Source organism: Quercus lobata, chromosome 8 (assembly GCF_001633185.2).
Source record: "Quercus lobata isolate SW786 chromosome 8, ValleyOak3.0 Primary Assembly, whole genome shotgun sequence".
Lineage (NCBI taxonomy): Eukaryota > Viridiplantae > Streptophyta > Magnoliopsida > Fagales > Fagaceae > Quercus > Quercus lobata.
Window position 1 is genome coordinate 30067755 of NC_044911.1, and position 13095 is coordinate 30080849.

General features: G+C 39.3%; 1 protein-coding gene across 1 annotated transcript; it reads right to left on the reverse strand.

The window, feature by feature from the left end:
• Positions 1-224: 224 nt before the first annotated feature.
• On the reverse strand, positions 225-2296 carry LOC115956713. The gene is made up of 2 exons (XM_031075016.1): positions 1449-2296; positions 225-312 (listed from the first exon to the last, which is right to left on the reverse strand). Exons 1-2 carry the CDS (start codon positions 2294-2296, stop codon positions 225-227), a joined length of 936 nt encoding a protein of 311 aa, XP_030930876.1.
• Between the last annotated feature and the right edge of the window lie 10799 nt (positions 2297-13095).

Sequence of the window (13095 nt, forward strand, 5' to 3'; positions counted from 1 at the left end):
CATTCTTGTACATTAGAAACACTCAAATGAAACACTTGTGTCAGGAGGGCCCTACTGCCAGTGCCATTATTAATCCCCCTCGCTTACCTTGGTCGGTCTATGCCTACAGTCCTGACGGCTTTGCTCGAGAGCGTCCTGTTGGACGCAACACAAATGTCACAGGCTACCTCTTCCCTAAAGGCACACGGGCGGTGGGTTCTCTCTTTTCCTTTCTATTCTTGCATCTAAACACTTGTTCTAACAACATTTCCTTCAAAATTCAGCCTAGTTGACTCCGAGCCACTAGCTAAGGAAGAGGCGCTTCTGATGATCCTGTAGACAGACAGACATAAACACCACATCATAGCATAACATACTTTCTCTTATGTTGCTTTTATTACTTTTCTTTTAGCACACAAGCTTGCACTTTTAGACTTTGTTTGAGACATTGGGATGCATTTTATGAACACCTTTTACATTTATGCTTTTATTTGGGATATGTACTTAAATTACAAACTTGTGGAAACTTTGTGCCATTTTTTTGTTCTTGGATATTTTGTTCTTGAATTGTGCCTTGAGTAGTCTCTTTAGTTTCTCCCTTGCACCTTCCCATACCATCAAGTTAAATGAATGAATTGTTTTCTCTCAATCCCTAATTTTTGCCTAGGTTTTGCATGGATCGTCTTTTGGTTTTCGACCCATCGAGGCTCCTTGTATCGTCTTTGAACTCATTTTCATTTTTTTATTATTTTTTTCTTTCTTTTTTTCTTTTCCTTTTTTTTTTCTTCCCATCTTCTCTTTTCTTTTCCAAACATGGTCATATGAGAAGCCCCAATTGTTCCATCCAACTTTAGGATATAAGAAATGACTCAAAGGTTGTCATGGAGTGGGTTCACATAGCTAAGAAAGCTTACAAAAGCCCAATCAATTAAAAGAAAGAAAGACTGACCGACCACCTTGATATGCCCCAAATTTTACTTTTCTGTTCTTTATGATTCTCATGTCTTTTCCTATGAATTTAATAAAGATTGGAATGTTCCACATCCCCTATAAAAACAATTTATCATCTTTTAATTTAAGTAATGAGAGAACCACCCATTTATTATCTTTGCTTATAGTAATCATTTTTCTTTTCTTCTTCTTTTTCTTTTCTTTTTCCCATGCCATGTAATTTTTGCCCATGGCATCCATTGATGAATTTTCGCCATGCCCATGGTCTTTGCCCTTATCTTTTGCCTAGATCGCCCATTTAGGTTTTCAACCTAGCGGGGTCCTTTAGCCTTAACTTTTGCCTAGGCCGCCCTTTCGGGTTTTCAACCTAGCAGACTTTTTTCTTTTTCTTTTTTCTTATCAAATGTGGTATCTTCAGAGTCAATCCATGTTGATTGGGCAAAGCATCTCTTCCCCATCCAAATCTGTAATTCTTATAGCACCCCATGACACGATCTCTTGATAATAAAGGACCTAACCATCTTGGCTTCATATATCCTCTCCGATTAAAAGCTTCATCTTTAAGCACTTTTAAAATCAAGTCCCCTTCCTTAAGGTTTCTAGGTCTCACCTTTTTGTTAAATGCTTTAGCAATCCTCTTTTGGTACCTTTGTGCATGGTATTGTGTCCTAACTCTCTTCACATCTATCAAAGTCAATTGTTCATATCTTTGTTTCACCCAATCTTCCTCTAGGACCATGGTTTCTGCTAGTACTCTCAAAGATTGTATCTCCACCTCAATGGGAAGTACTACTTCACTACCATAGACCAAAGAGTAGGGGGTTACCACAATTGATGCACAGATAGAAATTCTGTAACCCCATAAGGCAAATGGGAGCTTCTCAGCCCAATCTTTGTATGTCACTACCATCTTAGCTAGGATGTTCTTAATGTTCTTATTAGCTTCTTTTTCGGCCCCATGGGTCTGTGATTGATATAGTGAAGACTTGTGATTCTCAATGTTGTACAGTTCCATATTTGTTATAACCTCTCCCTTAAAGTGAGAACCATTATCAGAGATAATCTCTTGGGGTACCCCATATCGACAAATGATGTTATTCTCTATGAATTGAGCCACATGCGTTGATTTTAACACGGAGTAAGTGGTTGCCTCCACCCGCTTAGTGAAGTAGTCTGTTGCCACTAGGATGTGTTTGTGTCCATTCGAGGTCTTAGGAGCTATCCTTCCGATCACATCTATGCCCCAAACTGAGAAAGGCCATGAAGAGGTCATGCTGTATAGCTCATTAGGTGGCACATGATTCAAATTTGCATGTGTTTGGCAATCGTGGAAACTTTTCACAAAGTCTACACAATCGATCTCCATCATGTTCCAGTAGTACCCTATCCTTTAGATCTTCTTGGTTAACATTCTCCCATTCATATGAGGACCACAAATCCCTTGATGAATTTCTTCCATAACTTTCACGGCTTCTTCCTTCTTTAGACAACAAAGGTGCATACCATCATAGGATCTCCTATAGAGTTGCCCTCCGCATAAGATGTATTGCAATTCCATCATCCTAATTGAATGACATTCTCTCTTGTCAGCACCATCCAGATATACCCCCAATTCTAATAATTTCTTGATTTCGTAGTACCAAGGAACCCCTTCTTCCTCTATAACCAAGACTAAAGCTTCGGCCTTCTTTTTGTGTACCATCCCATAACTTTGTTCAATCTCTAAGGGTCGTGTCCATACTCCTTTGGGTATTTCAACCATGGAAGCTAAAGTAGTTAAGGCATCTGCAAATTGATTCTGAGCTCTAGGGATGATCGTGAATTCAATCTTGTCAAAAGTTTTGGTCAAATCCTATAGATATTGCTGATAAGATTTTAAGTGCTCCTCCTTCACTTTCCAAAAACTTTGTGCTTGAGCTATAACCAAAGTCGAATCTCCAAAGACCTCGGCATCCTTCACCCCTAATTCTCAGAGAGCTTTCATTCTGGCGATACAAGCCTCATATTCTGTCATGTTATTGGTTGCCTCAAATTTCAGCTTAACTGCTAAAGGTATGTGAGATCATTTAGGAGTGATCAAGAGTACTCCTTTCCCATTTCCATATTGGTTCACAGCTCCATCTAAATAAATTTTCCATGCTTCTAGCCCAATATCCAAAATATCCTCATCCGTAAAGTCTTCTCTACCATCTTCTCCTTCCACGGGGTTCTCGGCACAAAAATCTGATACGATACTCCCTTTGATAGTTTTCCTTACTACACACTTCAAATCGAATTCGGCTAGTAGGATTAACCATCTCGACAGTCTTCCACTCAAAGTTGGTTTCTCAAACAAGTACTTTAATGGATCCATCTGAGCTACTACCCATATCTGGAAAGGTAGGATGATCTGTCTCAACTTCTACACGACTCACACGAGAGCAAAGCATGATTTTTCTATAGGTGTGTACCTAGTCTCATAATCATGGAACCCCTTGCTCAAATAGTACATGGCTCTCTCATTCTTATCATCATCTTCTTGTGCAAGCATACTTCCAACCGCATCTTCTATGATGGAGAGGTAGAGGAGTAATGGTTTCCCATGCATCAGGGGTATCAAGATAGGCGGATGGAGGAGATACTCCTTAATGAGCTCAAAAGCTTTCTGACATTCGTCATTCCATTCATGATGTATATTCTTCCTTAGAAGCTTGAAGATGGGCTCACAAGTGGAAGTGACTTTGGCAATGAATCGGCTAATGTATTGTAATCAGCCAAAAATCCCCTTATCTCTTTCTCGCTCTTGTGTGGAGGCATTTCTAGTATGGATTTGATCTTTGATGGGTCAAATTTTATCCCTCTATCACTTACAAAAAAAACCTAACAAATTCCTTGCGGTTACTCCAAAGGCGCAATTCTGCGGGTTCAATCTCAGCCTATACTCCTTGATCATTTTGAAAAACTTCCTCAAGTTAATGATGTGACCCTCTCTCTCCTTGGATTTCATAATCATATCATCAACATACACTTCTACCTCATTGTGCATAATATCATGTAACAAGGCTGTAGCCATTCTTTGGTAGGTCACACCCGCATTCTTGTGCCCAAATGGCATCATGGTGTAACAATAGATTCCTCATTCTGTCGTAAAGGTAGTCTTGGTCATATCCCTAGGAGCTATCTTGATTTGGTTGTATCCCGACAAACCATCCATGAAAGACATCAAGGCACTATCAGCGGTATTATCCATTAAGACATCTATATAAGGATGAGGGAAGTCATCCTTAGGGCAAGCTTTGTTCATGTCCCTAAAATATACACACATTCTTACCTTCCCATATTGCTTGGGTATGGACACGACATTGGCTATCCACTTGGCTTGGTGTACGAGTTTGATGAACCTTACCTTCAATTGCTTGGTAACCTCTTCTTTGATCTTTAGAAGCCATTCAGTTCTCATACGCCTTAACTTGAATAAGTGTCAATGTGATGTTAAGCTATCTCGGGATCAATACCAGGCATATCTTCATAGGACCATGCAAACACCTCTTGAAATTCGGTGAACAACTCTTTGAGATCTTTTCTTTCTTTTTCATTTAGGGTTGAGCCAATTTTAATTAAATGTGGATTCTCATCACTGCCCAAATTAAGAGTTTCAAAAGTTGGTTCCATAGGTTCAATTTCTTTTCTATTTTTTTATTAATTTCGTTTTCAAATTCATTTGAATCATTTAAGTTCAGAATTTCAATATTATGGGACACATCAAAATAAGCCAAATTAGAATTCATCTTATTAAAAATGTTGAAAAGTACATTGGTACTTGCATTACACACTTTCTTTCCCACATTTTTAAAAGACCCAACCTAAGTCCAATTATTAAGTTTCCTTACAATAGCTATGATGAAGGCAGAAGGATTACTTGGCGCCTCATTAGTGATGGTGAACACGTCCCTCTCCATCTTCATTATAGTCTCCATTGCTTCAGCATCCATGTAATCCACCTAGTCGATTTCTTCTTGAACTTCCTTGATCACCACCATAGGTTTCTCCTTGAAGGTGAGCTTCTCATTGAAGAATATCTCTCAACTCAGGTACACCTTTCCATCCTTACCTACCCAAAGTTCAGGAAAGCCACAATGAGGGAAGTCTCCTCCTTCCTTCACAAAGTTTCCATTAAGGGTATCAAGGTTCTTCTTGATTCCTTCACAGCCTTCAAAGAATCCCAAACCTTCCTTGGTCAGTTGAGTCTTAAAATTAGGGAATTCAACCACCCCTCTTTCTTCTTTTCTAAGACCCATATCAGGCATATACCCATGTTCTTCATCATTACAATCACCTCTTGGCTACAATATGGGACCAAATTCGAAGTATACCTTTCATCTTTCAATCCATAATCAATCGTGTTCACAAATTCGAAGCCACTCATTTGGAGCTCACCTCTCCTTCCTCAATTCCACAAATTAGTGCTAGGATCTCACCATTATCGAGCATTACAGCAATTCCTCCCTTCCATGGGATCTTCATGTTTTGGTGTAGAGAAGAGGGAATAGCCCCAATAGGATGAAGCCATGCCCTTTCTAAGAGAAGGTTGTAGTTACGAGTGATGTCCATGACATGAAATTCCACAATTGTGTGTATTGGGCCATTCTTGCAATGAGCCTTGAAAGTACCCATGACTTTCCTTGAAGTGTTATCACATGCCCCAACTGTCAAAGGAGAAGGTATGATTGTTTCCACTTCTAACCCAATGGTGAGGGTGGTCCTAAAAGGGTATACATTCAATGTGGACCCATTATCAATCAACACCATAGGGACTTTGGCACCCATGCATTCGATGATGATTTGTAGAGGTCTAGTGTGAGTGGCTCCATCGAGAGAAAGTTCTTCATTGGAAAAGGAAAGAAGAGGATGAGATAGGGCCTCAACTCCCATGAGAGAGAGAGTACTTCTTGTAGTGTAGTTTCTATAGGCCCCTCTTTCCCATTCAAAGCATCCAAGAGAGCACTAAGATGCTTGTAAGAAGCCATAAGCAAGCCCTATACTGACACATGAGCTTGAGTCTTCTTCAATTAAGTCAAAACTCGATCTTCTTCCTCTTTCTCTTTAGGGTCTATAGGTTTGGATCCCTCTCCTATGTCCCTACTAGGATGATCCTTCTCCAAAAAGGATGGTTTATAATGTTTCCCACTCCTAGTAATATTGGCCACATTGTCCTCTATGATTCCTTTCTTTAGCTTGGTCATTCTTTTGGGGAGTATCCCCTACACAGCCACCACATTCTTCAAAACCTTATCTTTTTCATCCCATATTCCTTGGACTTCTATAGTATTAACTTCCACGGTCTCTATCAGCTTTGAACAATCTCATTCGAGAAAAAGGTCATTTTTCCTAATCTAATGTGGATGGAAAAAAATCTTGATTCTTAGGTCCGGAAGTTTGGTTACGTGTGGGGGATGTGTTAGGCACCGCCAACCCGTCCAAGAACAGTCCTTTGTTTTGATAAAACCTTAACTTTCAGAAATTGGTAGTAAAAACATGATTTTGGCATTGACTTTTGGGGCTTTGCATGCATGGGGACTTTAGGGTTTGGCTTTTGAGTGGGTGGTCCCAATCTATGCTTTCATGAGGCGTTTGAGCAAAGTACCAGATTTCCACAGTAAAAATCCGGCGACATGTCACCTTACTTTCGCAGCAGAGATTAGGCATCGCTTGCCTTAGGTGACCTGGACTGTGACAATCACACCGGAAGGGGGCAGGCAGGTATATATATACATACATCATACACAATGCAAGAACACAGAGCAGGAAAGTAAATGTCTACATCCCTAGAGTATGGCCCAAAATTACTATACTCTAGAGATGAGGACGAATGGTACACGGCATGATATACCTAATAGAAACCATCTAGGAGATAAAAGGAGAAGGAAAGGGTTTAAAAGAGTACATAACCAAATGTAAGAGGATAAACTCCTAAACCTACTAACTATCGCCGCTCGGCTCATATTGACATGCTTGTGCCTGCACCCTTTTTGCTTGCACCTAGGAGATCGTGCCCTAACTCCATGCATCCTCACTCCATGTGCGTACTTGCAAAGGCAAAGACAAGAAACTAGTAGACAAGCAATGGAAGGAAAATACGCAAAGAGTGTATGAAAGAGGCATAAAGCAGATAAGCGTGATAGACAGGGCAAGCATAGCGTGTGGCAGGAGATAAGACAAGCAAGATGCATAAACAAATGAGAAAGAAAGAAGACAAATAGGCAAACACGCAAGAAAGAAAACAAAAGGTGGTGACTGCGAGGGATAAATGTAGGTTTGGATCAGATGTCCATAGCTTCATTGTGTTGAAGCATGGACGACACACTAGTAGGCAAGACTCATGCATGAACATGTAAACACACGTGTAAAAATGCAATCAAAGCCAACAGGAGCACAAACAAGCATGGCAAGCATATAATTGCACAGAGCAAACGACATCATGGTGATGCATCCTAAGTGGTTACATCCAAACAAGGCCTCATGGGCGTCGGATGTAACCACACAACCACAAACCTGTTAAGGGCGTTAGGTGCAGCAAGGCCTAGAACTAGAGAGGCCAATACAAGTATAAAGCATAGAAGCAAGCAAACATAGACATGCAAATAAGGTGATCCAAACCCTTTGATGTGGGCCTTGGTATGCGAACGGTAATAAAGACCATAGGGTCTAGATTGGATCCTAACCATTTGGCCAAAACACAAGAAAGAAAGACAAAAGCAACAAAAGGGCTACAATAGCACATGGCATGACAAACACAAACATGGCATGGAGTGCACAAGCACATGGAAGATGGCATAAAGCATGCGGAGAACATAGATCCAAGCACACAAGCATGTGACAGCATAGATCTAGACATATAGGCATAGAAATATGCATGTAGGCATGGGAATGTATATCTAAGCATGTGGGTGTAAGCGTAAAAGTATGGAAGAACAAAAATCCAAGCATAAAGCATATGAAGCCATAGACATAGGCATAGGAGCATAGAACATGCATACAAATATGCGGATCTAAGTAGGGCATAACCATAGACATGATATTAGGTATGTGAGCATGTAACCCTAACATTAACATAGAGCAAAAGAGGAACCAAACATAAAAAAATACGGCATAAAGCATAAAACATGTAGGAAAGAAAGATAGACATGTAAACAAGCATAGAAATAGGTGGATCTAGCCAAACAACACATGGGAAAAATAGATCTAAGCATAGAAAGCATGGCATAAAGCATAAAAGCATGTTTATTTAAACATATAAGCATGTAAGGACATAGATCTAAGCATAAAAGATGGCACAAAGCATAAAGCATGTAGATCTAAACATATAAGCATGTAAGGATGTAGATCTAAGAATAAAAGATGGCAGAAGCATAAAGCATGTAGATCTAAACATATAAGTATGTAAGGATGTAGATCTAAGCATAAAAGATGGCATAAGGCATAAAAATGAAGGAGATTTAAGCTAGAAGCACAAATAAAGCAAGAAACATGCTAGAGAAAGCAATAAATCATGTTATCCAAGCAAAAAGAAAGGATAAAAAGCTTGATGAAGCTTTAAAGAAAAAGAGGTATGGATAGTAGCTAAAAAGCTACATCCATACCCCATAAACCTCAAACCCAAGGTACGAAACCAAGAAGAGAAAGATAGAGGGTATGAACACTAACTTGTATTTTTGGAGACGATAGAAGAATCAAGAAGTTTTGATGTGTTTTTGTATTTTTTGGAGAGAAATATGGTGAGAAAAGAGAGAAAAAAAAATGCCTAAAAACGCCCAAAACAGCTCCCAAAAACCCAAATTTTCAATTTTGGTCGAATCTAGGGTGCCGGGGGCTATTTTTCAGTTCTTGGTGTTCCTAGAAAGCTTTAGATGTCTACTATTTAGAAAGCTAAAGAAATTAAAAATCCAACAGCTGGATCAAGAGTTATGACCTTGTGAAGCGTGTTGATGTGCTTTTCACAGTTTTCTCAATATCTCAACTGTTTTAACTCTGATTTCGACCCATGAATAGTCGTTGGAATGATAATTTGATTATCTTTGCAATGGAAGTGGTTTCAACTCATTTTGACGATCGGGTCAAAATTAGAGTTTTTAGGCCCCATTGAGAGTCAACTCCGTGTCAAACTTGATCAAAGTTGCCAAAAATATTCATGGGGCTTGGGTTTGATATAAAACTATGAAAAATGTTGTTTTGTGAGAATTTTAATCTTGTTTGACCTTTGGTCAACCTAAGGTTGACTAGGGGCATTTTGGTCATTTTGGCCGAAAAAGGCACTTTGGGTGCTCCAATGTCCGAATGGGTTGCACCACATCATTTTGGATGTCCTCGCAGCCCCATGGAGAGAAAATTATATTTTTGGATTTTTAGGGGTCCGGCACGCAAATCGAGGACGGACAAAATATGGCATTAACAGCTGCCCCTTCTTTGTCGGATACCTCGAGTGCAATGATAGGTGTCAAATAAAGAACGTGATTTCGTATTTTGTCACCCCTAAATTGCGTGCAGAGGCTATTCAGTGATTGAGACCAGTTTTTTACTTGATGCGGTCGAGCTACTGCAGTTGTTTCTAAAACACTTTCTAGACTTGAGGTCAATGTCTATTTTTCTTCTTCTCTTCTTTTTTCTACAAAATGTTAGTAGCAATACTACTAGAGATGCGTGCTAGTATTTATTTTATTTTTGGAACTTTCATAAGTGTATATTTTTGCCATGATTTATGCCATGCTATCTTAGGAAAAATGCATATATATATTGTCTTTGACATATGAGTGCAAACATGTGGAAATTTAGATGCTAAAAATAAAATGTGGGACATAAGTGAAAAGACTTACCTGGTAGTCAGAAATAGTGAAAATGGCGAGGCATATGGCATCATTGCTAGTTAGCCTTGAAATAAGGTGTGAGCATACAACATGGCCTCTATCACCCATGTTAGGACATATGTGATTCACTTGTTAGGAGCATATGTCACTATTTTATGTAATTGGCTTATCCTTTGACAAAACGCACTTTATTTGTATTTGGGTAGATCTAGGATGTGTTTAATACTTCAAGAAACTGTGTTTTAAGATCAAGTGTTGAAGACATACAAGTCTGTCCAAGATTCTAGTTGAAGAAATGTTGTTCATTAAAGCTCGATAGTTAGCTATCCATCGAGCTTAAGAAGCTGTTCCAGCCCTGAGGCTCGACAATTGCTCGACAGCACATCGACAGATAGCTATTTGTCGAGCTTTATGAAAAACAGAATTCCAGTTCTATTTTGACTCTAATCTGTAATTATGTGTTTGGGCCTTCTTTTCTTCTAACCCTAGACATATAAAAAAATTATTTTAAGGGCCATCAAAGCGTACACAAGTTGCACAAGTATTGAGGAAAGTTTGTTCAAGCAATTTGTAACCGTAGACAAAGTTTTGCCCTATTTCATCATTCTTGTGAAGAAGTTTCTATGTATGTGCACCGTAGGGTTTTGTGACCAAGCATCTTCTTGATCTTCATCGTTTGGATGAACTAAAGAACTTTGTAGCCAACAACCTTCTTTAGTTGGTGATTGAAGTTGTGTACTAGGATCCGCGCATTTGGTTAGTCACGTACTTAGGAGCCGTGCATCAAAAGGGAAATTGTCACTACAGAACAAGTCCAATTGGGTATTGGGGTAAGGGTTCAACTATAGGTTGGTATAAGGTACTGGGATTCCTTTACTTGTAGCCGCTTGTTTTGATAATAGTGGAATTTCGGGAGTGGTGACTTGAAAATCATCCGGTGGGATTTTTGCCGTTAGGTTTTCCCTATTCGTAAACAAATCACCATGTTATTTATTTTTTGATGCATAATTAGTTTATTGGTGATTTGTTTATGCTAACACGCGCTTTCATGTTAATTTGATTAATTAATAAACTTGGCTAATTAATCAATTAATTTATCACAAGGGGTCAATTCGTTTTTGGCCTATCAAGTGGTATCAGAGCGGGCATACTCTAATTGGGTTTAATCTTTGCTGTGTTGATCCATTGACCCCTGTTTGTCATGGATAGAGGACAGTCGTTAATCATACCTCCTTTATTTGATGGCACTAATTATGCATACTGGAAAGTACGTATGAGAGCTTTCTTGCAGTCTTTAGATGAGAAAGTGTGGCAAGCTGTTGAGATAGGCTAGACCAAGTCAAAGGAAGCGCCGGCCGACTAGGATGATGCCAAGATCAAGGCGGCAAACTTTAATAGCAGAGCATTGAATGCCTTATTTAGTGCGGTCCCAATGAGAAGTTTAAGAATATATCCTCCACTGAAACTGCTAAGGAAGCATGGATTATCTTCCAAACAACCTATGAGGGAACAAAGGTTGTTAAGGATTCAAAGCTTCAGAGGCTCACTACAAGCTTTGAAGAGATTAAGATGGAGGAGGATAAGTCGTTCGATGAGTTCTATGCCAAGCTCAAGGACATAGTGAACTCAGCTTTCAATCTTGGGGAAACCATTCCTGAACCTAAGATTGTGAGAAAGGTGCTCAAATCTTTACCTGAGAGATTCCATGCTAAGATTACGGAAATCGAGGAATCAAAGGACATTGACAAGATTCCTTTGATAGGGTTGGCTGGAAATCTACAGACCTACGAGCTAGGGTTGACTAGGATTGGCAAGATGGGTAAAGGCAAGAGCATGGCACTGAAGGCCAAGAGTAGTGAGACAGATGAGTTTTCAAATGATGAAGATTCTAAGATGAAGTCCTACATCACCAAGAAGTTCAAGAAGTTTATGAAGAATACCAATGGAAAGGGCTTCGACAAGGACCGTAGGCAATCCAGTTCTTCTCAGTTCAAGATCCAAGACAAAGGGAAGAAGGATACAAGGGATGGTGGTCAGTACACTGTTCCCGTAGGACCTAAGTGCTTTGGGTGTCAAGGCTTCAATCATATGAAACAAGAGTGTCCTACATATCTCAAGAGCATTGGGAAGAGCAAGGCACTTGCTGCTACTTTGAGCGACACCGAACTTGAGGATGATTTTGACAATGAGGATGACGGAATCTTGAATGCCTTCACTACCACTGTTAATCCTACTGATGGGATTGTTAAAGATGTGGTTAAAGAAGAGGAATTGGTGGAATCTAAGTTTGAGAAGATGGATGATCAAGATGATATCCATACAGCCTATTAGAAATTATACAAGCTTTTTGAGAAACATGAGAAACTTTACAGGCTAACCACCAAGAAGCTCAGTGATGTGGAACTTGATCGTGAAGAGCAGTCCACAAAGTTTGATGAGGCTAATCAGACTATTGGAGCATTGAAGTACGAGAAAAATTTCTTGGCTGAGAAGACCAAGAAGCTTGAAGCGGAGCTGTTTCAAGTCAGAGCTTAATTGGAGAGAACTTCAAGTGCAAAGCTTGATGAGATGCTTAGTCTTCAGAAATCTGCTTCTGATCGAACAAGTTTAGGGTATGGTTTCTCTTCCTCTAATACTGCTTCTACTAGTAATACTGTTTTTGTTCCTCCTAGCAATAATGTTGAAATTGAGAACAATAATATCAAAACTGTTTTAGCTAGTGAGAACTTAGACAAAGGAAAATCTATCTTAGGAGCAACCCCTAAGCAAGATAAGAAGGAAGTTAAGAACCCTAGGGCTAAGAAGGCTAACTCTCAAAAGCCTAAACAAAAGAAGCAGCATCTCTGTCATCATTGTGGAGTTGCCGGTCATACTCGACCAAATTGCTATAAGTGGCTTTCCACTCAACAGAGCAACGACATGATAGCATCTGGAAGCCAGAATCAGCTTCAATCCTCTCTTGCTCCCCTTGGAGATCTTCTCAAAGCCCTTATGTTCCTTTCAAACTTGAACGGTTTTAACTCTTCCCCCTCACCGCCGGTTCAAGGGTTTAATCAAAGGAAAGGTTCTTCCAAGGTGTGGAAGGAAAAGGGCTCCAAGTGATTCTATCACTTTTCTCTCTCTCTCTCTCTCTCTCTCTCTTCTTGTTTTTGTGTGTGCATTACTTATGTGTTTTGCTTTCAAGTTTTAAGTCAATCTAGTTTTTGTACTTTGCATTGTTTAACATGTTTTTTTTTTGTTTTCAGTTTTGATTATTTTGTTTTAATATAAAAATAAAAAAATTTAAAAATAATAAAAATACAAAAACAATGTGTGTTTTGTGTAC